Below are 26,469 nucleotides of genomic sequence, written 5' to 3'. Positions count from 1 at the left end.
GACCAGACTGCGGGATCGATTGATGGCAGGATAACCAAGTGTAATGAATGCAGCAGTGTAACACGAACATCTGTTCAGGTGAAAGTACAATTTTAAAAACACCTACCTCAGGACATTGACCTTGCTTCTGATTCATCGTAAGAAGCATGTTTGTCATCACAAAAAAAGAGTTTTCTTCCTGCACGAGATAAAAAGAGAGTATGTATCTGTAAATCTGAGACCACAGTAAAACCTTTGCACAGCTTCTGTAACATAAAAGATGTATGACAATTTGGAAGGTACAAAATGCAACAACGAAATGAAAATTAGGTTTCTTTACTCATCCATACTTTGAATAACATTAAGAAAGGTGTATACAATTTTGCAAAATTTCAATATTTCATAAAATAGTCTGCATTAAAACTTCAATGTGGTTCCTTGACCTTTGTATAGGAATTCTCCTATGTGCCTATAATGAGAGTAATATGTGATATATGATAGAGGTGATCTAGTGAAAAACTGAATCTTAACATGTTCTTTAAAAGCCATATTTCTCCACTGTTACTTTTTTAGTGAGCTGAAGACAAGCCTTCCTAGATATGTTGCAACCTTGATCACAGTTTATGCATTTTGAAGCATAACTGACAACAGATTAGTAGCACAGGGCAAAACACCTCAGCACCAAAATGGGTAACCATTTGAAAATAAACAGAAAACCATTTGCTGCATGCAAACCAAATAAGGGTGCATAAATATACTTATTTCAATCTCATCTCTATACAATATGGATGTGCACAGCTTTCCTAGACAAACTGTCATTCAGCTCTAAACATTTCTTGTGCTATCATTTGTAAGTTTTATGCATGGCAGATCCACACAGCACACATTTTATGCTCAAGTCTTCTACTCTGCTGAGGTTACAGGTGCTTGAATGAAACAGAATTAAAATGTAGCAGCATGCTGTAAGTATGATCTCTGCACTTCCTGCTTGAAGTCTCTCTTTTAAAATTAGAGAACCAACATACTGAAGCACAGTGTAAAATATCTACCATTTCTGCAAGGAAAAGGAGTAACAAGGCCAAGCCCAGAAGACACCACCTTAGCTCTAGGAGAATGCTTCTATTCCTCTCCTGAGCTGAAGGAAGAGGACACCTTGTAGAAGTTTTTTTAAAACATTTATTCAAGCCATTTAAGTGAGCTGATGGACAAGCATCTTTGTTCTGAACTTGGTGGATACCAGATCCACCCCAAGCATTATGAATTACTTGCATTTTGATTTCTGCAAGGAAGAACAAAATCTACTTAGACACCTAAGCTTGTCGGTCTACAAGTGTTTACTACGTAACATTACTGCACTAGCTATGCAAAGTCAGCTCTGTTGTGCAGTCAGAAGTCATCCAGGTGACCAGGGCAGTAAAGAAGACAATGAGCATGTGTGTGGAAGAGGGGCTGATAGTCTCCCATAATTTAATTTGTGATTGTATCGGTTATCCAGGATAGTATCTTTTCAAGTATTGGAATGTTCTGTCCTGGAGGAATATATAGCAAGCAATGCATATGCTCGTAGCTCTATTAAGCTTTAGGAAAGAGATTAGAATTTCTGTTTTTCCAAAAGTTAGGACTATGGCTGTATATGGCATTACTATGAACATATTTGGAATGATTATAGCTATTCTACCCTTTTCATACATTTTCTACCAACCCTAATATTATTAGTACAACGGGGTAGTATTTCAGCATCTTTTATTTCAGGCTTTAGCCATGTCTCCGTTGTGGCTAGGATGTCTGGGTTGTATTGGTTCATCAGGCATGAAAATCTGTGATTTTCTTGCATATGCTTCTAATAATATAACTTTTAGGGTGTATTTTATGGTTTGTGGTTTGAATGGGATCTGGGTTGGGGTGGATGTCACCACGCTGATGTATGGTGGAGAAAGAAGGTTCGCTTATTACGGCATTTTTAGCAGAGATGGGTAGAAGCATTACCTTAACACTAGGACCGAGATTTTTTTAGTATTTTGGGGTTACAACAGTGGACTGGCGTTATGGGAAATAAGCTTGAATAGATTTTTGAGTAGATAGTGGGAAGATGGGTGAGAATGAAGTAATGGTTAAGGTGTGGTTATTTAATACTGCTACTGGTGGTGTTAGGAATGAGAAGAGGAGTAAGGTGATACAGGAAGGAAATAGCATGCTTAGTGTGTAAAAATCTTGCAGTATGGTTAGGTGAGGAAATGAACAGTGATAATACAATGGAGACTAGGCAGATTTTGATGGGGAGGGAGCAGACAGATTTTATTAGGAAATTAGAACAGAAGTAGGTGGAGACAGTATAAAGGGAAAGTTTGTGATTGGATAGCAGGCTAGGCACAGGATAGGAGGGGGAGTAGAGGAGGTGGAGTAAGTGAGGTACAAGTGTAGATGTAGTGGAGGTGGATAGAAATTCAGGTAGGGGAGTGGAGTGAAGCCCAAGTGTGTTGTCCCACGGTGGAGTAAGTACAAGTAAGTACCAGGAAAACTATCTATAAAACTGCAGCAAAAACAGGAGGCATGGCAAATACTGCTAATTTTAAGGACAGTAACAAGCTGTTAACATGTTAACATACACCTAAGTTAACTGCAAAAGGCACTATTGCAGTGACTTTAGCTTGAAACAATGCTATAGTAGCTGAAGAAACCACTTAAGATGGCGGGTGGACCAATCAGGTCTTTCAGTGGATGGCAATTATTCCCCCACACCAAAATCAACCAGTGAGGTAGAATGCATATGAATACAAAGACAAGGCCTTTGGACTCTAAACACTTGACTTGAGTCACATTTAAATGTTATGGTTATAGGCTTTTTATTGACTTCCCAGGGACTTTTTTTTTAATATGCTAGAGTAAAATATGCTAAAGTGTCATTTTATAGGTTCATAGGTTCATACTAGGCTATCTGTCCTGGGGCAATTATAAGCCTAGCCCGATTCTGTATGGCTTACGCCACCCCTTGATTTGAGTATACTGTGCCCTTTTTAAGGTTTAGTTTACTGTGCCTCTGTCTAATAGTGACACGGGAGTAATCCTTGGGAGAAGCCTACAATCCCCCATCCACCTATCGAGAGTCTTCTTGAAGAGATTCAGTGAGGTGCTCTGCCTCACATGAACTGAAATTCTATTCCAGAGCGAAGGGAGCCTCTGGGTTATGAACCTGTCCCTCCAGCAAGTTCTATTTATTACTGTGCTGAGGTTCAAGTCCCTCGAGCCTGTGGCTCTAAGGGATTTAGATTTACTGAGGTGGAGCATGTCCATTAATTCTGGATTTGACATAGCTTTGTATGTCAGGCATAGATCGCCTCGAAGTAGGCGGAATGCAACTGAGTAGAGCTGGAGTTTTTTTTAACCGAGCAGCATATGGCATCTGTTTGAAACCCTTGATCCTCTTGGTGAGATACTTTTGGGGTCTTTCTAATTGCTGCAGGTGTCGGGTAAGGTAAATCCTAAAAGGGGTATTGTATTCTATGATGGGCCTGATGAGGGATGAATAAAGGGGCATGATTACCTCTCTTGATCTAGATGTGAAACCCTTCATGATGAGGTGGGCTATGTTGAAGGTCTTTCTAGCCACTTTGGCAATGTGGTTTTCAAAGGAGAGATTGCTAGCTTCACTTTCAGCAGTAAAAGGCCTGTGAGTGTGGGTCAAGGTGGGTGTGTCCCTCGAGCAGATTCTACACTACAGTACAGAATACAATAATGCATAAGTGACATAAAACAATTAAATTTTAGTTCAAGTCTTGGAAATTGCCTTACACGGACTGTAACTTAAGGTATTGTTTCCATAAAACTTTTGTAACTGCAGGTGAAATTCAGCTGTGCAAGTTCGTTTGGTAGTGAGATATGTTAACTTTTACAGCAGCAGTTGTTAGACTTACTGTGCAATTGGTACACTTACTGTAGAGTGAAGCAGCTGGATGGAGAGGAGAATACTTGGGTCATGGGGTAGAGAAGATAAAGCCTTCAGAAGACATATTACATAGTGATTTTTGGGTGACCTTGTGTCACTGATTTACTGTTGTAGCAAAACTTAGTAGGCAAGTGGTAGGGCTGTGATATGGATGGAAACCATGTGGGATTGGGGAGAGTAGTAAGTTTTCAGTAACGTAGCTAAGAACTTGGGATGGTATACACTAAGTATTTTAGACAGAGGAGATGAGATGGCTATTTCACCTGTAACTGGACAGGTCCAGTACAGTTCCCATCCTTATGTAGGGAAATATGTAGGATTTTTTTCACAGATAGGAACACAGGGTAGGCCAGTGCATCGGTGGCGGTTTTGATGTATTCATCTGGTAAGTTGTCTGGGTTAAGGGTTGTGGATTTCAAAGTTTTATGTAGTTTTCCGATAGTGGAGGCTGGGAAGGGTTGAAGTTTGTGAGCTTATGAATGAGCTTGGTGTCTTGAAGGTGTTATACCAGCTGAAGAAGATTGTGGGTTTAACAGAGAGGCAGACAAAGTGCGAGGTTAGGTACATCAATGAGACTCCATTGCTAACCAATTTGTTTTGAGGTTAGATGTTAGAGTTTGTTGATATTGGAACAGAATATATTCAGGTTTTTCTGATTTGCGGTTTGTAATTTTATACACATTTTTACTGGATTTTGGTTTTACTAGTATTTCCAGGTGTATTGTACTTCTGTTGGTGTCAGTACTGGAGTTTTTCCAGGTTCTCTATACTTTATTTTTTCATGAGCAGTTTAGCCTTTTTTTTTTCCAGGTTTCATTTAAGTTTTTGGTTCTTATATATGCAGCCTCATTTAGTATTTTTATAAATACTGTGTCAAATCAACAGTGTTACGGCCTCATCTGAGTTGCTTGTGTTTAGCATCTCCTAGTTTATTAATTTTAAGTTTGTAATAAGTGTCCTTGTTGAAGGTGGAGAGTTTGCCAGTAAGATTAAAGTGATGTTGTTTTTGGTCATTAATGTGCTCTCTTATTGCAGGAACTGTCAGGTGGTCACGAAGGGTGTCACAAATAGTACTGGCACAGCTTATTTTGTTTGGTTTACTTATAAGGCTCCAATCTAAGATGGAATTCCTACCAATGGATTTATTGCACATAGGAGTGGAGAGAAGTTGGGTAAAATCGTACAAGCTTATTGCATTTATAGGGTTTTCATTATCTGTAGTTTGCTAGTCAATATTTAGGTCTCCAAATATTACAGTTTCTTGAGAGATACTGGTTGATTTCCAGATGAGAAATTCATCATTTAAGTTATTACAAGGAGGTATATAGACACCTATTATATATAGGCTATTATGGGTGAGATTTTGAGACAGGATACACATATTTCAGCATTATGGCTTGCGGAAGAGCTTAGTGGGTGTAGGTAACTACTTAAGTTACCATGCTTCCTTTTTTACGAGTCCTGTCTAGCCTTAAATGCTGTGGGGAAAAAGGAGAAATAAACTTAAGGAAGGGAGACTAAGGGTGAGTGTTCCTTGAAGACATGTAATGCCATGAGCAGTGACAGGAGGCGGCAAATAATGAGAATTGCAAGTCTAGAACAACAGGAGAAAAACAGTTGAGGAGTAAGAGTACTGCAAAAGAACAGTAAGGAGTAAATCTCAGTGTCTGTTAGGAAGCAGAGGAGTAAATGCTGACCATCAGGATGTCGGTGGAGAAGGGTTACAGATTGTAAGGCTATTGTTAAATTAGGGCTTTGAAATACTTGTCTGCAGACTATTCACTGGGTAGGCTAAAATACACACAGAATGGACTGGGTGCCCAACAATTAAAGCACAAGTGGGGAGGTGTTAGAAAGTTTCTGTCCAAAATAAATGGTGGGTGGATGAAATAGACTGTATTTTGTATGAAACTGCTGTGTATATGCTTTAGGGATGTTTCCAGCAAACCTCCCTGAAACTGCCTTGCACCTGGCTGGAGAAAGATAAGGAAGGAAGGAAAGAATGGTCTTTCATGGACAGAATTCTCAGTCGGACAAGTTTCCTAAACATGGTCACAGTAGCTGCTGCCCTACACAATGCAGCTAGTGTACTGCAGCAACATTCATGGAGTGCTTGACATCCTGAGTATAATGTAGCTAGTACTTCACAGCAACATTCATGGAGTGCTTCTCATGCTGATTACAAAGGCTGCACAGCTCAAGCATCTCTCCTTTCAGGTTATTTGCCCATCATCCCCTACTGCCTTGGTCTACGGATGAGCTAATAAGGATTACTGAAAGTTCAGCATGCAAACCTGGCAGATGGTCCTGAAAGGCCAATGCAGCAGAGGTGCAAATTATATTCCTATAGTTTTTCACCATCTTCCTCTCTCTGTCATTTGGAATAGGGTTAAATCAATGGAGCTACAATGGTTCTGCTGCAAGAAGATATAGATACTTAAGCTGGTTCAGTTTAAGGGATCTTCTGCAAATACATACAAGAGTCCTGTAGAAATAGTCATGCTTCCTAAGGGCATGGGAGATGGAATCTAGCTCCATTTATGCATTGAACACATTTTCTAGTAGACTAGATGGTACAGCATACGGCTTCAGCTCAGACAGCCGAACAAAGTTTCTGTATCAAACTAGGACTATGAGAACTTCGTTGCTTCCCATTTGAAGGCTTCCATAACCTTGTGAAGGGTGCCTCCAAATAAAACATTTACTGGTGGAGAAGCAGAAACAGGGTGGCCTGAGAATCAGATACAAAATGGGAAACTGTTTTTATACACACATTTTTTATATATATATATATATATATATATATATATATATATATATATATATATATATATATATAGATATATATATATATATATATATATATAGATATATAGATATATATATATATGGATCTAGGACTAATGCTAGAGCGGCCGTTTCACCGAATGTGAAACAGCCGGGCAATACTTACTCGAAAGTTATTTTTCACCGAAGAACTTTCGCATAAGTATGCCTGTTGCGGAGATTGCACTCCAGTGGGGATAAGGGAAAATTCCCTTTTCCCCACTGTAGCGCGAACTCAGAGGGAGAATTTAAAAGTAGGAGGGTGTGGGGGTGCAGGGGGGCTTGCCCCCTGCAAAAACAAATGTATTTTTTTTTAACACACTAACAAAAGCACTTTTTAGTGAAAGCGCTTTCGTTAGTGTGTTCGATGACAGTGGATTCAGACTGTTGAATTTTCGTTCAACAGTCCTACACATATATATATATATATATATATATATATATATATACATATATACATATATACATATATACATATATATATATATACATATATATATATACATATATATATATATACACATACATATATATATATATATATATATATATATATATATGTGTGTGTGTGGCTTTACTTACCTGTGTGTGCATAATGTCGACAACAAATGATTATGCATCTCGATACACTACACATGCACCAAGCATTAATCTCTGTGCATGCAAAAACTTACAATGCAAAAAAAAAAACAAAAAAAAAACATTTTTTTCACAGGGAGCAAGCCACCCCACAACCACTGCTAATTATATATTCTAACACTGAGATTGCACAATTCTCAGACAAATTCCCCATCCTCGAGAATACTCCGATCTGCTACTTTTGTCAACAGGTGTCAACCATCTGTTTGGCAGATCAAACTGTGTCGACTAATCAGATATTGACCAAAGTACCATTTAATAAAAGTACTGATTTTTGGGTCTATGTTCAATCAACAAATAAGAAATGCATTGAACCTCTTCATCAAACTTAAAACATCAAACACTCACTTCAGCGAACGTTCAATCACTGAATATTTTACCCAGTGAAAAGAGACAGTGGATCAACATGCATACCGAAACACACACCACAGTATATCAAACCCACAGAGGTGGGGAGCTGTGCTCCCTACACCCCCCTACTTATATATACCAACTGTGAGACTGCACTACAGTGGGGAAAAGGGCAAATTTCCTAATGCTGACCAACCAGCTCTGTTCCCTGGGTAAAATATTGACACACACATGCACAATCTGTACATCTATACCTAGTCTATATCTATTTATAAACTGAGAGAGAGAGATGTCAAGAGATGCTAGCTTATGCTTTTCTGAATCAGGTAGTATTTGAATCCTCCTTTGTGGTAGAATCAATTTTGTCCCTTTTAGAAGGTGCCCCAATAGTCCACCATGAATGTACATGAATTTCAAAAATGAAATTAAATCCTGTGCCAACTGCAAAAAGTCCTGGAATACAGCGTAGGTAATAGGAGTATGACAAGTTACATCTACCCTCAGATGGTAAGCTTGCAATCCACTTTGGCTTGAATGTCCTTGGCCCTGAGATAATGGCTTTACAGGTCTCATGTCATGGATGGGTACCAGATACCTCCATTCTGTCTTTACTACCCTCTTAGTGAACAAATAAGCAGTTGAACAGCTCCCTCCCCTTTATTAACAATGGTAAAGGTATCTGTTCAGAGTGCCCCTGGGAGACCTCTAGACCAATCAGCAGCATGTAAATTTAGTTTGCGAGGACGAGCCAATAACTGATAGTGCGATGGCTTCCAAAAGGGTCACACCAAAGGCTCTGCCAGTAACTGACTCCGAGTGCAGGGGCTGTGAATGCACATCTTCAATCTTGGCGTCACCAGGACTATAAAAAATTTCAGACTCCAAAAGGCTATTGTTTCCGGTTTCTTCTCCCTATAGCCCTTCTCTAAGAATTTACACTTTGAAGACTGGCTGTCAGGGCAGGACTAAGATCATGGCTTACACTGAGCTAGAAGTCCCACAGAGATTCAGCGAGATGACAGCTTGCCACCAGGGTGAACTCAGCTTGAGCTCCAGGCCTAGACAGGATAACCAATTGGAATGGAAATCCTTGTGCTGGATTTGCATTCAAAACTAGCATCATCAGACACCTGCAATCAGATAAAGATAGATTTCCCCAGTGAGGTCCTTAATTGGATCTGGAATCAGGCCAATATGTTAGACGGATGGCACTTGTACAAGTATGCACTTCATAACAGTAAAAAAAAAAAAAAAAAGATCTAAAAATGGCATCAGATGATGACCCTCTTATAACACCGCTATCCAAGGGTGGGTGATGGGGTCAATTAAAGTCAGAAGTGGGAATGTAAATTTCTGGAATTTCGACCAGACATTTGGCTCCCTAACAGCTGGGATCCCAGATATTATAAATGCAACACTGGATAATACAGTGACCAACATAAAGACAAATTTGTGAAAATTTTCAAAATAATCATCAATGGTTTCACCTGAGGTCATGCAACAGTTTTGTAAGCCACTGGTTTTGGCAACATTAATGTCCATATGGAAGTGTTAGACATCTTTAGAATTACTAACAAGCAACTAACAATATCTCCGGTATCATACAATATACATATGGACAATGACTTTGCATGTTTTCATCTCCCACATGGCATTTCAAGCAAGACCCCCTGTATAACATCTGTCTCACTCTGGTACGGAAATATGAAGATAAACACAAAGAAGTTTAACAGTGGTTAAGGACTGTTGCTGTGCATCCTATGTTAGCAACTTTAGCATTATTTTTTTTTCCATTTTATACTGTCATACAGTGCTGTCATACAGTGCTTAATAGGTAAGCCACTTGAGTCAAGGAAGCTGGTCCTCAAAAATCATTTTGGGGCATCACAGCAAAGACTAGTATGAACATACAGTCCAATAAATACAAGTATTTTCATTTTTTTTTTTTTTAAAGGACCATAGGAAAGGGCTAGGCCAGTCAAGCAAAGGGAGAATTTATGAATCTACCCATCAACCCACAACCCCCCTTTCCCATTTGCACATGGGGTTGGGATGTCACACCAACAGTGACAATCAACCACAGCCAAGGTTTATACTGCGGGGATGGCTACCATTCTAATTATCCAGGTACCAACTGAAGGAGTACAGTGCATCAAAAATGAGATTAGTGTAGTTGTAAGAGTCCTGGCTTTACATGCACGCGCTCAGGGTTTGAGTACCAGGACAGGCAACTTATTTGTGGGACTGTGATTTTTGAGGGTAGAAGGGATCCCTGACCATCATGTCTCTGATTGCTTCGAATGCGAAGCACAGGTCTCCTTTGAGGAGTCTATGTAACAGAAAAGAGAGCAATAGAGGCTTAGGGATTTTAAGCCTGTGGTCCTCATTTATGAACCTCTGGGGTCTTCCCAAATGTCAATATGTCTGATGAGGTACATCCTAAAGGGGAAGTTGGTATTCCATTTATATGATCTGTGCTGAATATAAGGGGACAATAACCTCTTTAGATATGGATGGCATTCCCTTGGTGATCGGCTGCACCATGCAGGGTTGCTCTTCTCTTTGTCCTGCTATCAGTCGCCTCCCAGCCAGTCATGCTATTCATTCCCCCATCACCAGGGTGAGGGCAACAAGGAGGGACCATCACTCAAAACAGCTTTTAGGGGTGGGTCAAGAGTTTTGTATGCTGCTCCACCCCAAATCCACCCTGAATAATGCCAAAGTGGGGATATGCAGTGGACTGATACAAGTGCATCCATTCACTTCTACAAGGGTCATTTACTGTCGGGAAGCCCTTCTCCTCCCCCTGAAGCTTAAGAGGTGGTTTTGTAATCTCCGCCAGGGAGATTGTACCACCCAATGTGCCAAATGCATGCATCCCCCCCAGTAAAGGCAAGTCAGCCATATGCCCACATTCCTCCTCCACAATCCTGTCTGGCTCCTCCAGTGCTACAGCTGCTAAGCATATTAAATTGTCACAATCAGGATTCCATCCTCTGTCCCACAGAGATAGCCTATACAAAGATTTGAGTTTAAAAAACATACAAAAATGTGCTAGAGGTGTGAATGACTAGCTACAGCAAACTACCACCTTATATCCCATGACCACAGGCTTTATACACATCCCTCCATAGGCATACAAAAACAATATACAGATTTAGGATACCTAGCACTTACACCCACATTCCCTTAGTTGTAATATTTTGTAAATATAAAAGAAGAATCCAAGTAAACCACTAAATTCCCATTACTAACCATCTTAATACGTAGCAGTATACCCTCACATTCTAGGGGGCATTATAGCAAATATTTTCATAAACACACTTTTCAATGAAAACGGAATGGTATTTTCACATAGAAGTAAATGATGTAAAGTGCAAGTACAAGCATGTTATTATTAAATGCAGCAAAAGTTACAAATATGAAAACAGTTTGTAAACAGCAAGCTTATCTACAGATTAGTGCACATATTTACAATTGCAAATATTCGTTTATACAATATACTGGCTAAAAAATTACTAGTATTTGAACAGTCTCTAAACACACTTCTTTACACCGACATACAATGGTGAATACTCAGTAATACTCCACAGCTATATACAAACTAAACAATTTAATTCAGTGAATTAAAGATTTATGGAATATCAGGTTTTCTTCCATGTGTTCATTTCCACATGATTCGGAAAAACATGGTTCTCTGAATCATCTTCATTCTATGACTCAACATCGCCAACCCTCCACAAATCGGATGCACATTGACTGTAGACTGAATGCTATCTCCACTTACAAGTCAAAATCTAGCCCATACTCTAGCCAGCCCAGAGGTTTTGAGGGATTAAACCCTATGACCCAGGCAACCCAAGTTAGACTATAGAGTCTGACAAAGGGCAGAGGCTACCATTTGTGGGAGGGTAGCAGCTCCCAGCCAGCTGCATCTGACTCTCCACTGTAGTGTGCTGGACGTTGCACAAAACACTGAAAGCAGCAGTCACCCATGAATGGTGAGCAGTGTGTCTGCCAAAGTATGCAACATAGTTTCCTGTCTTACACGTGAAGGAGTGTGCATGGACAGATGTGCAGAAACAGTCAAGCAGGTCAACACACCGACACAAGGAGATGGGGCTAGGGATAAAATACAAAAATGCTGTCATGGCCAGAATGCTGATGAGAGCAGAAAGACTGTCTGCCCATGCAATGGCTCACAAAGCAAGATTTGGTCTGAAAGGAAGATTGCCCCATCACCAGGTATCAGGGCTGAGGTGCGATTTAGGAGGCTTGACAGATGGTGGGCAAAACGGGCAAAAATACATGGAAAAACAAAATCTAGTCCTGTGAATTCATAAACAGCTGCACCCTAATGGGAAAAAGCACTTACAATGTTGGATAAATCAATTTGCACTTTACATTCCCTTGACTACACTCTTTGATCACTTTTGTAAATTTTTTTTTTTTTCAAATAACTTACTTTATTTTCTCTTTTAACAAAAAGTAGTAACAAACAAATGATGAAAAACCAAACAAGTTATAGCAAAGGTAAAAACAATACAAGCTGTTCGTATAAAGTTCACATATTATGCAGTAGAAACTGACAAGCATAACTAAGTAAATATACACAAAAAAAAAAAAGGGGGATACCCCATATGAACTGCTAACCTAGCATGCTACCCAAGGAGAAGAGATAATAGAACACTAAGTAGAGAGCACAAGATAAATCACAGCATTTACGAAAGGAAGGACTGTTTTTAAGTAGAGGCAAGAAGGAGGGCATTGATCTTCACCCAAATTTTTGTATAGAGAGCATTCCTCTTTGGACTTTTAATAATGAATTTTTGTGCAGCAAAGTAAGTAAGAGCCATTGACTTAAAGTTGTTCCAACAGAGTTTAGTGCGGTCCAACCAATTTTTAGAGATGTATAATTTCATGAGTGAACATAGGAAAACCAGAACATGTGTGTCAAATTTAGAAAGAGCACATGTAGGGATATGAAGAATGGATAGTTCCCAAGAAAGGGTTGACTTATGATAACCCATTTTTTGAAGGCGGACTTTTAACGATGTCCAGAGTTTGTGTAATTACAGGACCATAAAACATGCATTAGGTTAGCATGAAGAGATGAGCAGCAAGGACAGGAAGGAGACTTGTTAGGGTCAAACTTAGCTAGTCTAGCCGGAGTGTAGTAAGCATTATTGTTGATCATTAACTGTGTGTAGAAGAGGTTCTTAAAGGGGGAAAAGTTTATAGTATTTTTTATGGCCGAGAGTTTGAGTGTGTGAAAGAAGGGGGTTATACTTGTCCCAGTAGTTTGAAAAAAGATAATTTCTATCATTGATCATGGAGGATATGAGTCTGTATGAGTTAGAGAGCATTTTTTCGGGTAGAGTTAGATTATGAATCACAGATTCTAGTATGGAAAGATTTTGTCCGTTATCTAATAGGTGTATGAATTTAGAAGTAATAACATCACGTATTTGTCAAGTAATAATTAGGTATTTCTTATTGACTAAGGATTTTGCATAGATTAGACAGTGATTCATTGTTGTGTTTGAGTATATCCCAGACTAAGAGATTTTTTATTAGCGGGAAGTTGGAGAGGTTGACTGGAAGATTGTTGATTTTGATATTGGGATTTAGGTGTAGGGGTTGAAGTAAAGGGAGTGATTTGTCAAGACCTATGAGTTTTAAAATGTTTTGGAAGATAATAACCTTTTGTTTTATGTTATTTGGGAAGTTGAGACTCCGTAAAGTGTCCTGTGAAAGAAAGGGGAGAGCAGCTGGATTTAGGTTAACGCTAAGAATCTGCTGAAACCATAACTTAGGATAGGTATTATAGTCTGCTAATTTAAGTTTGGAGCTATATAATAATCTACTTGCAGAGATGATTGAATAATATAGATGAAAGTTTGGAAGGCCCAAGCCACCTCCAGATTTGGGAAGGGTTAATTTATTATATGCAATTCTCACAGATTTGGGATACCAAATAAATTTAACTAGTTCTTTGCTAATCTTGGTCAAAAAGGACTTTGGTACCAACTGATCCGCAGAGTTAAACTGAAAGAGGAGTCTGGGGAGTATGTTCATCTTAATTATTGCTGATTTGGATAAAAGAGATAGCTTCAGTTTTTCCCACCTATGAATATCAAGAGAGATTTTGGACCAAGATCTGAGAAGGTTATTTTGAAATGTAGATGAATGATTATGATCAAAATAGATCCCTAAATACTTGATATCAAAAGTTGTTTTGAAGGGGGAGGCGGGAAAGTAATTTGGTTTATGACCTAGAGGGTTAATGGGAAAGATGTGAGATTTCCTGAAGTTTGCTTGATAATCCGAAGCTTTTGAGAAGGCGTTGATGGAGATTTCAATCTTGTTAATGTCAGCATTCGGAAGTTGAAAATAGATGATTAGATCATCAGCAAAGGCTGAAAGGAGTATTTTGGTATTCATTACTTTGGGGATTGTATGGAAAGTATTTAGTTTTATATAAAGAAATAAGGGTTCGATGAATATATAGAAGAGGAAAGGAGATAGCGGACACCCCTGCTTGGTGCCATTAGTTATTTTTAAAGGTTTGGAAAGAATCTTGTTTATCCTTACGCAGGTAGAGGATTTACTGTATAAAACTTTAATCATATCTATATAAGAGGAGGGAATGTTAAAATATGATAAGGAATGAAAAAGAAAATTCCAGTTAACCCTAACAAAGGCTTTTGCTGCATCTAAAGTTAAGGCATAAACTGGATTTTTTTCTTTTTTCAACAGATGTATTAGAGAGTCTAGAGTTAGAGTGTTATCCCATGTATGCCTACGTGTCATAAAGCCTGTTTGTTCCATGGAAATTATAGATGGAAGAATTTTTCTAAGTCTGTTGGCTAAAAGCGAAGCTAAAATCTTGATATCAATATTTATCAGTGAGATGGGGCGATAATAGTGTGGATCCGTTTTGTCTTTTTGGTTTTTTAGAATTAAGATAGTTTTCGAAGTATTCCAGTGGAGGTCTGATATGCCGTACTTTATTACGTGGTTGTAGACTTTTAGCAGGATAGGGGAAATTATTGAGATAAAAGTTTTGAAGAATTCAGCAGTGAAGCCATCAGGGCCAGGGGATTTGCCTAACTTGAGGTTCGAGATAATGGATTGGATTTCTTGTAGGTTTAAGGGAGCTGAGAGCATGTCACATTGATCTTTATTAATGGAAGGGAATTTAATGGAATTCAGGAAGTCAATCATATGTTGATGTAAAACATTATCTGTAATTTCTTTAGAATAAATGTCTGAATAAAGGATGGAAAAGAGTTGTATAATTTCCTGGTCCGAATTATAAATCTTGTTTTTAAAGTGTAGACGAGATATTTTAGGGGGTTCTTGGGTGTTCCAAATTAATTTTGCAAGTAGTTTAGATGGGGTTTGTGCCCATTCAGAGTAAATCGTGATCATCTTTTGTTCAAAAATGGTTAAGTTCTGTTTATGTAATTGAAGTAAATGGTTCTGTGTTTCATTTATTAATTTGTCTCTGATGGGGTCCGGGTTGAGTTTTTGTTGTTTCTCTAAGTCAAGAAGCTTATTTGTAAGTTCAAGTTCTTTGTTTTTGTACATTTTTTTGAGGTAAGAGGCTTTTGTTAATTATAGTACCTCTGATATAGGCTTTACATGCAGCCCATTGTATATCTAATGGTATATTAGTGAGGTCGAGGTTAGAGGTAAGATTAGTTAATGTTTCAGTAATTTCTTGAATAATATCCTTGTTACGGAGTAAATTATTGTTAAGTGTCCAGTTGTTATAAGTACATGGAGAAGTTACTTTTTGAATAGGGTTAATATTTAGGGATATCAGAGTGATCTGATAAGGATCTCTGTTCTAAAGAGAGATTAATTTTAAAGTGGGTGAGGGATTCAGAGATTAGAAAGAAGTCCAGCCTTGACCAAGATTTGTAGCATTTTGAGTAGCATGTGTATAGTTCATCCTTAGTTATATGGTCTTTCATAGAGATGGGGTCAGTAAGTTTGAGATCGTACATTAAGTCTTCCAAGGCAGAGGAGGATTGAAGATTATAATAGGGAGATTTACTAGTGCGATCTGAATTAGGGTCTATAACAGCATTCCAATCCTCTCCAGCTATAATATAGTGATCTTTAAAAGTTGCTAGAATATTGTGGATTTCTGTAATAAAGATATGCTGTTGGGAGCAAGGGCCATATAAGTTGAAGAATAGAATTGGTTTATTAAGATTGGGAAATTGGGATGAAAATAAGCACCATCTGCCATTTACATCAGACCGCTCTTTTAAGACAGTGCCTTGGAAGGATTTTTTTGATAATCGCCACCCCTCTAGAGTTTGAACTATTTCCTGCAGAAATAATGGATTTCAACCATTTCTTTTCCCGGTCTTTGACCCAGTCCTTATTATGTGTGTGCGTTTCCTGAAGAAAACATATATTTGCTTGTGACTTAAAAACTAGGTGGAGGAGGACTGCTTTTTTGGCTTTATTCTGTAGCCCTCTGACATTCCATGAGTCAATATCTAGAGTCATGGCAAACTAAGAGTAGGTAGTTTGTATTTATAAGTGATGTAGGGTGAAGGGGGTAAGTGACTGCATTTTGAGAGAGATCATATTTGAAGAAGGGAGCTGGGTATACAGATAATAAAGAGAAGGAGGAAAAAGGAAAGAAAAGTAATTAAGGCAGCATAACAGTTCCTTCCACAAAGCCCCGGTGCCTACCCACCCTTCTATACTGGTGGAAGGAACATACATACAATAAATCAGGAATTTTTGTATTAGGTTAGCATAATTATTCTTGTCTTGTAAGTTGTAGAAAAAAACAAAAAGTAACTAAACTAGCAATACAACAATATGTACATATATACAACTCTATCTGCTTCCAAGACCAGGCTATATTAGAACCCAAGGCGAACACAACCATGAGCTCATTAAAATTACATCCAGTAGTAGCCATTTAAAAAAAGAAAAAAGGAAAAGAGATATAAAGAATATAGAATAAATGAAACAAGAAAGCATAAAAAGTAGAGATAGGAAAAAATCTACCACTGATCGTTAAATCACGATATAAACAAATATTTTATCGTACTAACAGATACCAGCATGTCTGAGCTGGAAAAAAGGAAAGCTAAACTGTAAGGTTAATTGAGAGCACAAAATTAGAACAGAAATATTGTTTTAATGCTTAACCGCCACTTACGCTTTTTAGGATTGTTAGTTACTAAGTAAGGTAATAAGGAGAAGAAAACTGATTAAAATAGAACAAAACTAAATAAGTTCCAGTTTTTAATAATTAGCTTGTATTATTATTTAAGGTAAAAAAGGGAACATGTATACTACTATATTATAGACTGCTAAACCATATTTACAGTCCTCTGTAGTCTAAGGTTTAATTACTAAATATTAATAACGACTTACTTGAAAGTCACACATTTAACTAGGTACAACCTGCTTATATATATTATTTATTTGGAGCTCAAGAGATTGTAAGTGCTAGATAAGGAAAGGATACATCATTCCGTTCACTTGAGCTGGCATAAAATACACTTATATGAATGGGATTATGTTAGAGTAGCGTGCAGGAAAGTAGGTGTAAGTACATGAGTGGTTATATAGACAAATATTGTACCCAATAGGCATATGAGTCTTGGCCACGTAACTGCCTTTGTAAACCTAAAGTTTACAAGAGAAATGTACCTCTAAAGTAAGAATACATATGAAAAGAGAATAAAAAAAAAAAAAAATTTTTGTGGATGAAAACACTTTGAAAACACTTTAACACATCACAGGGTACCAAAATTAACAATCCAATAGTATGCGAGGATGCGCAATGTAATCGCGCATAATGGGAGAAAGCTGATGAGACCATAGTGTAGAGAAGGATAACAGCAACTTATTTAATGATGAGTTCGTGGATTCAGCTAACCGTTACACCAGTCAGAGCAGTTAAGATTGTAACAGACAGGCAAGACAATTTGGAAAATAGTAAGCAAGACTTCTGAATGCTGCATTGGATGTACGAGGCATCGGTAATTGTTACTGCAGGGACATCGTGGGAAGTGTAACAAATTGGTTATCCGTCGCCAGTTCCATGAACAAGTGATCTGATGGCTGCAAGCATATTAAGCACTAAAGTTCCTAAGCAGATCCATGTAGCAAAATAGTGCTGAGTAAATGTTAGATCCTATTCTTTTATTTTATTCGATTATTTACCTTTATAGGTCGAGCGATGCAGAATTACGGACTCTGACTACCTGGAGCAAGCGAATACTTAGCAGCAGATCAGATGGCTGCAGTCATAGTAAGCACTAAAGTACCTATAGAGATATATGCAGCAAATAGTGACGGGTTAATGTTAAAACCTTTTCCTTTGTTACATTCGATTTGGTTTAACTTTGTAGATCGAGCGTTGTATAATCACCGACTCTGTGACTGTCTGAAGCAAGCAAATAATTAGCGGTGTATTCTTGTTAATATGAGGGTTGACAAAAGAACTGTAAAAAAAAGATCTTGTCAGACACATTTATGAAACAGGATAGGAGTTAAAGGCTTTGGTAAAGGCATCTTTGGCTTCTGTTGGAGTATTCACTGAATATCTTATTTCTTTGTAGGAGAAAGAGAGGACATTTGGGTAACGCATTTGAAATCTCACATTTTTTTTGATCAAATCAGCGCAAAAAGGAGCCAGCTTTTGTCTATTTAATTTTATTTGGTGAGGCAGGTCTTGAGTGAAAGTGATCTTATGGCTATTCCATGTAAAGTTTTTTTGCTTTTTGGCAGCACTTAAAATATTCTGTACATCTTGAAAGTTTAGCATCTTTGTGTAAATAATACATGGAGTTGGTGAATCTTGCCGGCGGATAGAGGCTCTGTGCGCTCTTTCAATTATTAAGTTCCCAGTCGAATTGCCCGGACCCAGTAAGGCACTAAAAATCTGACCACATATTGACCGCAGGTTTTGGTTGTCATAGGTTTCAGGTAAACCTTTGATAATGATGTTGTTGCGTCGGCTCCTAGCTTCAAGATCTGTTATTTTGGACTGTAATTCAGAGATAAGCGCAGAGTTGTTTTTTATGTAGTCAGTTATTGAATGTATCTGAAAGTCATTTTTTGTGTTTTTTTGTTCAAGAGTGTCAACCCTTTGCACAAGATGGTTAATAGATTTAGTGAGGCCAGTCAATTGCTCAGAGAGGCCCTAGATAGCATCATGAATTGGTTGGAGCGCTGATTTGAGATCGTCGATATGAAGGTTGGGGTCAGGTTTACTTTTAGAGCTTGTTTTATTATTTGTGGTGCTGCTGTCCGTTGGTGTTTTTGTGGTTCTTAGTCTTTTATATGCATTGTCTTTCTCCGGAGAAAGAATTGACGATATTTTCACTTTGGTACTTTGAGTTTCCATGACTTCAGCGTTGTCTGTCATAACTGGTAGCTGGTATTAAGCGCAGAGTGTCAGGAGCGCTAACTGTCAAAAGAGCTAAGCTGTCAGGCAGAGATCTGTCACCCAGGCCTCTTGGATGCATGTGGCACGGATCCCAGGAATTGGATAAAAAGTGGATTTTTTAAGTTTTTTCCAGTATAAGTCACCCGATTTGCTGTCAGATGCATTTAAGTAGTTAGTTGAGGCCAGCGAACGATAGCAGGTATTGTTAAGAAGTGTTTAAGGCTAATAAAGGTAAAAATTACATTAAGAGCTCCGTGGATAGGGTGCCAACTAGCTGACCACCATCTTGGAATCCACTTTTGTAAATTTTAAACTTTGTACTAGAATAGTCTTGAAAAATCCTGAGCAAAATTTAGAAGTCTACCTGAACACTTTTTACTTGGCCACCAAATCTGCCATGGTACCTGTTCCTTCACATACAAAGTCAAAACTGCACCACTTATCACCCATGGTTGGCCAAAGATCAGCAGCAGTCATAGGGAAGCTATATATCTTACAGATACAACCTTCATACAAAAACACACTAATCTTTAATTTTTCACTTTCAAAAATGTGAAACAATCCAATTCTCCTTCACGGACTCTATAATCTTTATTACCTAGCTTCACCCTCAAGACTCAGCTACTGTCGCACATACTTTAATGTACAGACCACTGATTTAATATCATCGCTGTTCTGTAGGTAAAGTGGCATTTGACTGCCCTTAAAAAAAGAAAAAAAAACCTCACCATTTTCCCCTTCACCTCTCTAGTTACCTTCTATCCATGGTCATCTTGTCAGACAACCATCTCAATTCATGCAGAATAATTTCCATATCTGTTCCAAAATCCTTAAATTAATTTTCAGAAGTATTTTTCTTTCCTTCAACATTGACAGAGTCCAAGACAATGCAGTTGTCCACGGTTTCTCCTTTTACTATGATAATGCCTCATTTTCTGCGATTTCCATTTTTTTTCCTGATCCATAAACTACACAACTTCTACACTTAAACTACAGATTCATTTGAAAGTTTAATTTACAAAAATCAACATAAAACACCTCGAGTATAGAGGATAATCAGCTTCCTGAAGCATCACGAGATCTGTAGTCATATTTGATGTTTCAACCACGGCAATGTTATTTATATAACTGCAGTGTTTAATAACTATTCCAGAGTAGGAAAAGTGATTGTATGGAGACTAATCTCTAAAATGTGCAGACAGGTGTTTTAAGTCTGCCCAGTTACCCATTTGTTCACGTTTCTGGCATAGGCAAGCAGGTGGGAAATCTATACTATATCACCTCCTGTGACAGAGTGTCTTGGATTGCCAAAAGAGTTTACTTTGTCCTGTAGCAAACATTCCACTGCACAGGGACTCCTGTCTTTCAGATTCACAGGAGTTTAAGATCGAGAAGGATATTTTTTCTATTTATTTCACTTCCTCCCTCTTTCTCTGAGCTTGTGAGACTTCAAAGTACATAGAAAGTTTGAGGGTATGGATGCTTACCTCAGGGATTGGGGGGGGGTTGCCCTTGCAAAAAATAATGTGCGACTCTGACAATGTCACCATCTTGTGCGTTAGACCTCACAAAGGTTTAGACACTTTTGTTTTGATTACTATGCATACTGACTGGAGTGGCACAGGAGTAATCATACTAAACTCCAAGCATATTTCACAGTATTGCAAAACACTGACCAGAGGCTGAGGACTATATTTAACCAAACTCAAACATTTTAGAAGTTTGTTCATAGGTAGGTACTAGGCTATCGGCCTTGGGGCCTATACAAGCCCAGCCAAAAAGGTACCCTGGCTTTTGCCACCCAAGAAAATTATTTTCCTGTGCCACTGTTGAGCAGAGCCACAGAGGTGATCCCCAAGGTAAATTTCCTATTTTCCATCCAATCAAGATTTTTCTTGAAGAGTGCTAATGAGGAGCTTTGTTGGATATAGATAGGTAGTTTATTCCAGAGTATGGGAAGTCTCTGGGACAGGAATCTATCACTCCGGCATGTTCTGTTTATTGTGGTGACAAGGTTTAGGTCCTTAGAGCGTGTAGCTCAGAGTGATTGGGATTTCTTTAAGTGAAGCATGTCCAACAGCTCTGGGTTTGACATAGCTTTATATGTTAGGCAAAGATCACCTCCGAGTAGGTGATATGCGACGGAGTAAAGCTGGAGTTTTTTGAGACTGTCTGTGTACGGCATCTGTTTGAGGCCGGTAATCCTCTTTGTGCGGTATTTCTGCGGCCTTTCCAGTTGTTGTAGAGGTCTTGTGAGGTACATACCAAAAGAGGCATTGTACTCTATAATGGGTCTAATGAGTTATGAGTAGAGGGGAACAATGACCTCTTTTTCTGGATGAGAAACCTTTTGTGATGAGGTGTGCCACGTAGAAGGATTTCCTGACTACTGTGGCGATGTGATCAAAGGAGAGACTACTGTCCACCTGTGTCCCAAGGTCTCATCACACTTTCGGTGTTAAGTACACTACGGCCTATGTTGTAGTTCATGGGTACAGAGTTTTTACCAAAGGGGATGACAATGCACGTTTTGGCATTGAGCTTGAGGCCATGGCTTTGACACCAGGCATCTGTCTCAGTGAGGCCCTTTTGTAGGATGTCCACATCATTAGGAGTTTTGATTATGGCTCCTGGTTTGCAATCATCTGCGAACTTAGTTAGCCAAAAACCTTCTGTGTTAGCCTGTACTTCAGAGAAGTAGATACCAAACAGGCGAGGACCCAGGACTGAACCCTGTGTTACTCCACTTGTCACTGGTGTGAAGTCGGATTTGGAGTCTGCTACTTTCACAGTGTGGGTTCAGTCAGTGAACCAGTTGGCAACCCATCTTGTGACATAGGGATTTATACCTAGTTTAGTGAGTTTATCTATAATTCCAGAGTGGGGGATGGTGTCGAAAGCCTTGGCAAGATCTAGACAGGCTGTGTGAACCACCTTACCCTTGTCTACGGCTTTGGTGACTGCTTCAAAGTCGTCCATCAGGTTTAGGACACATGATCTACCTTTTACAAACCCTGAACTGGGTGGGTTCCACAATTTTGAGATTACCAATGTCTTTGCAAGTTCCATGATGATACATTCCATGGCCTTGCAGACCAGGCTCATCAGGCTAATGGGGCGGTAGTTCCCAGGGTCCGTGGTGGCTCCCCCCTTGTGGAGTGGGATAACCGCTGCTGTGCGCCATTCAGCAGGCACAAATCCTGAGGTGAGGCTATGATTGAACATGGTACTTAGGTGGGGTGCCAGTTCGTTTTGTAGTTCATGTAGAACGCAGCCTGGGATGTTGTCTGGTCCCATGGATGCTGTGTTCTTGGCTTTGGAGAGTGTGGTTTTTACCTGTGCAGCCATGATTACAGGAACTTTGCATTCTTCCGGTATAGAGATGGGCTCTTTAGGGGGTGAAAGGGGGGGTAAAGTTAGCACTGAACCTATATGCCAGGATGTTGGCAATATCAGTTGGGTCTGTATATTTAGTGTCATTGTGCTGTAACTCAGAGCAGATCTGAGTGTTGCCATTGAGATTCTTGACATAGCTATAGAATGCTTTGTTGTTGTCTTTAGAATCAGTGGCGATTTTGTTTTCATAACTAGCTTTGGAGGATTTTATCAGAGATCTCAGCTTCTTACTGAGGCTGACCAGGGAGCTCCTCCACTCATGGGATTTTACTCTTGTTTGCAACAGTTTCTTCCTTCTGTTGTACAGTTTGTTTATGGCATGGGACCACCAGATTGGCTTCCTTTTTTTGGAGGATAGCATCTTGGTTCTGTTTGGGATAGCACGATCCATGCACTCATGTAAGTGCTTATAAAGTGCAATTGTGTAGGATTCAGTAGTCATAACTGTATTGTCCATTTGCATGGGTGTCATGAAGTTAATCACTTCTGTCTTAAGAAGCATGAAGTTTGCTTTGGAGAAATGTTTTGCCATGGTTTCCTTAATGGGGGGGTGGGGGCAGGATGTGGATATCTAGGGTAATTAGCTTATGGTCAGGATCGGACCAATGAGGCGTTGACTTCAGGTGTGGAACACCAGTCACTCATGTTGGTAATGACTAGATCTAGGATACTGTTGTCCCTGGTGGGGGTGTGGATAAGTTGATCCAGGGCATTGGAGTTTATGAATTCCAGAAAGCGTTGAGCGAAGGAGTTGGTACAGGAGTAGTTTTCCCAGTTAATGGTGGGGTAGTTGAAATCCCAAATGGATATTGTCGAAGAACTTCGCTAAAGATTCATGGCAGGGAGGATTGAGGAAATCAGCTGAGTAACATCTGATGGATGAAATGGAACAGAAGTATGGAAATGCTGACATTACATAAATTGCCCAGGTTTAAATACACAAAGTATGATTACAGCTATTGGTTATGTGGTGTTTTGATTAGGTTTCGTTTTTCTAACGAATTCTAAAAGGCCTTAAAGATGAATAAAAAAAGACTGAACATATTCATCAGAAAGCTCAGCTAAATTTTTTCCTCAAAATAATCTTGAAAAGTCTTGGTCCTGTTTTCAAGGATTCAAAAATATAAATCAGTCTACTTTCAGAGTATGCAGTGCAGGTGCAACTGTTTTAATTGGCAATTTTTGCCCTTGCTTACAAACAATGCTGCTATACGCCAATGACAGCTGGCATGTTCTGGTCAAGGGGACCTTGATTTGGAGCATGGTCTTGTGAAATTTATTCCATTCAGATTTTGGTTGTTTATCATACGTAAGATTCCTGGTGGTTGTGTTATATAGGTAGCATATACAGTCTAAACCTCAGATTCAGAGTTTCTGCAAACTGCTGAATCAGATGGCCCTCTGTCACAATCTCTGCAATGCTTTTGCAAATAATTCAGACTATTCTCCATGTAGCAGGTTTGGATCAAGAGTCACAGAGTGACAAGAATTTGAAAGAATGGTGAACAGTCAAGAGTGGACATCTGCACAAGGAGACCCCCCCCCACCCAAAAAAAAAAAATCTACAGCTCACAAAGTTTTATGTGGTTGCATAGCAGTGTTTGTTATGTATTTTTACATTTGTTTACCGGGAAAGTCCGACTGATACATGTCCATTTTCAGCGGCCCAGGGAGAAAAGCTCCAGTAAGCAGAGTACAAATACATTAGGAACAATAGAAACATTTAGAGATAAGTACAATATGCATTTTTCAGTAGGGTTACAAACATAGGTAAAACATAGTAGACAACATCAGAATCATATGGCTTCAGTTTCATACCATAATACAAGCAGTTATGGGCCAAGTCCCTTCAAGAATTCATACACTTAATAGAGTATATATTTGAAATGCTTGGGGAGAGTTTGCAGATCAGGAGGTGGTGATTAGTCGGGGTTTAAGCAGGGACATTGCCAATGCTGCTGGAAGTGTAATTTGAGGCTTTTTTTGAACTGGGTTAAGGAGGACTGGTGAGCAAGTTCGGCAGGTAGCATATTCCAAGTTTTGCCTACTGAGTTGGAGAATAGAGTCCCCAGCCACATTTATGCTCTTAGTTGTTTGTACCAGCAGAGTGTAGTGACCTCAGGTTGCTGTATGGTTTGATCTTTAGTGCTGGTGTTTTTTCGGGCTGATATAGTATTTTGTGGGTGGTTATAAGTTGGCTGTATCAGAGAAGATTGGGCAACTCCAGCCATCCTAGTTGAGTTAGGTTGATACAATGGTGGGTCCTAGAGGTAGCACCTGTAGCAAATCTAGCAATATGGTTGTAACAACTAGCAAGTTTGGTAAGAGTGGCTTGATTCAAGTTAGTGAAAAAGGGGGGAGGCATAGAGGAGGGTAGATAGTAGGTGGGACCGAGCGATAGTTGTTCTTGCAAAAGGAGTGAGGAAAGGTTTGATTCTGTATAGGGAGCCCAGTTTTTTGTTGACAGATTTGATGGTTTAACATGGATATCATGTTTTAGGGTGTTATCGACTGTGACATCCAGGAGTTTTGTGTGAGTATCCGGGGATATAATTGTGTCATTGCTGGAACTTATAGTAAAGAATGGTCATTAGACCCATTAAAGAGTACAATGCCCCTTTTGGTATGTACCTCACAAGACATCTAAAACAACTGGAAAGGCCACAGAAATACCTCACAAAGAGGACTACCAGCCTCAAACAGATGCCCTATGCAGACAGTCTCAAAAAACTGCAGCTTTACTCCGTTGCATATCACCTACTCAGTGGCGATCTCTGCCCAACACAAAAATCTATGTCAAACCCAGAGTTTAGACATGCTCCACTTAAAGAAATCCCAATCCCTATGAGCTACACGGTCTAGGGACCTAAACCTTGTCCCCACAATAAACAGAACATGCTGGAGGGATAGATTCCTGTCCCAGAGACTTCCCACACTCTGGAACAAACTACCTATCTATATCAAACAAAGCTCCTCATTAATGCTCTTCAAGAAAAATCTTGACGATTGGATGGGAGATGGGAAATTCACCCTTTGGATCACTTCTGTGGCTCTACTCGACAGTGGCACAGGAAAATAATTTTCTTGGGTGGCGAAAGCCAGGGTACCTTTGGCTAGGCTTATACAAGCCCTACGGCTAATAGCCTAGTACTTACCTATGAACCTATAAGGATTTGCAGGTGGGGAAAATATGAGCAGTTTAGTTTTATTGGGGTTTAACAGAAGCTAACGGTTTGCAAACTATTTTTCTACATCATCGAAAGCATTCTGGGTTAGGGTCATAAGCTCAGTTGAGGAGGTGGTGGTACATATTAGAGTCATCCGCGTTTTGGATGCAAGTGGTCTTGGGAGTGATGGTGGGTAGGTCATTGATAAAGACCGAGAAGAGTAGTGGTCCTAGTATGGACCCTTGGGGGACTCCTAGAGTAATGGGTGGACATGTGGATAGGGTATTCCGCCATAAAACTGCTTGTTGTCTATCACACAGATAAGACTGGAACCATTTAACATAGCTATTTGTTCAGTGACAGTTCCTTCAGGGTACGGAGAAGCAGTTGGTGATTGACCATATCAAAGGCCTTAGCGAGATCTAGGGAGAGAGCTGAGGTAAATCTGTTATGGTTTCGGTTGATGTTGATAGAGTTAGAGATAGATAGGAGGGGCTGATGTGGTGCTGTGGTGTGGCCTAAAACCATGCTGAGAGTTTAGTGCATTAATTGGTTGTGGGTGCACTTTTCCATAATTTTGGCCAGTGGTGAAAAGTATGGCTATTTAAAGAATTCCCTACTTTATGAAGGGGAATGACATGGGAAACCTTCCAGAGAGAGGGGATAGTGGATTCAGTCAAGGTGCGGTTTATTATGATCGAGACAGGGTATGCAATGGCATCTGCCCCTTT

At 39.3% G+C, this 26,469-nt stretch overlaps 1 protein-coding gene across 3 annotated transcripts in view; it reads right to left on the bottom strand.

Annotated features, from left to right (window-relative positions):
* The window catches only part of LOC122799527 (P2X purinoceptor 4-like), a 1,302,595-nt gene that overhangs the window by 805,211 nt on the left and 470,915 nt on the right, over positions 1–26,469 (bottom strand). For all 3 annotated transcript variants that reach the window (XM_044068651.1, XM_044068650.1, XM_044068652.1), the window contains exon 3: positions 107–178. In XM_044068651.1, the coding sequence (XP_043924586.1) occupies positions 107–178 (72 nt within the window). The remainder of the gene's footprint in view (positions 1–106; positions 179–26,469) is intronic.

Source organism: Protopterus annectens, chromosome 4.part0 (assembly GCF_019279795.1).
Source record: "Protopterus annectens isolate FY-2018-M chromosome 4.part0, PAN1.0, whole genome shotgun sequence".
NCBI lineage: Eukaryota > Metazoa > Chordata > Ceratodontiformes > Protopteridae > Protopterus > Protopterus annectens.
Note: the sequence above shows the minus strand (reverse complement) of the source record. Positions and strands in the feature narration are given on the sequence as shown.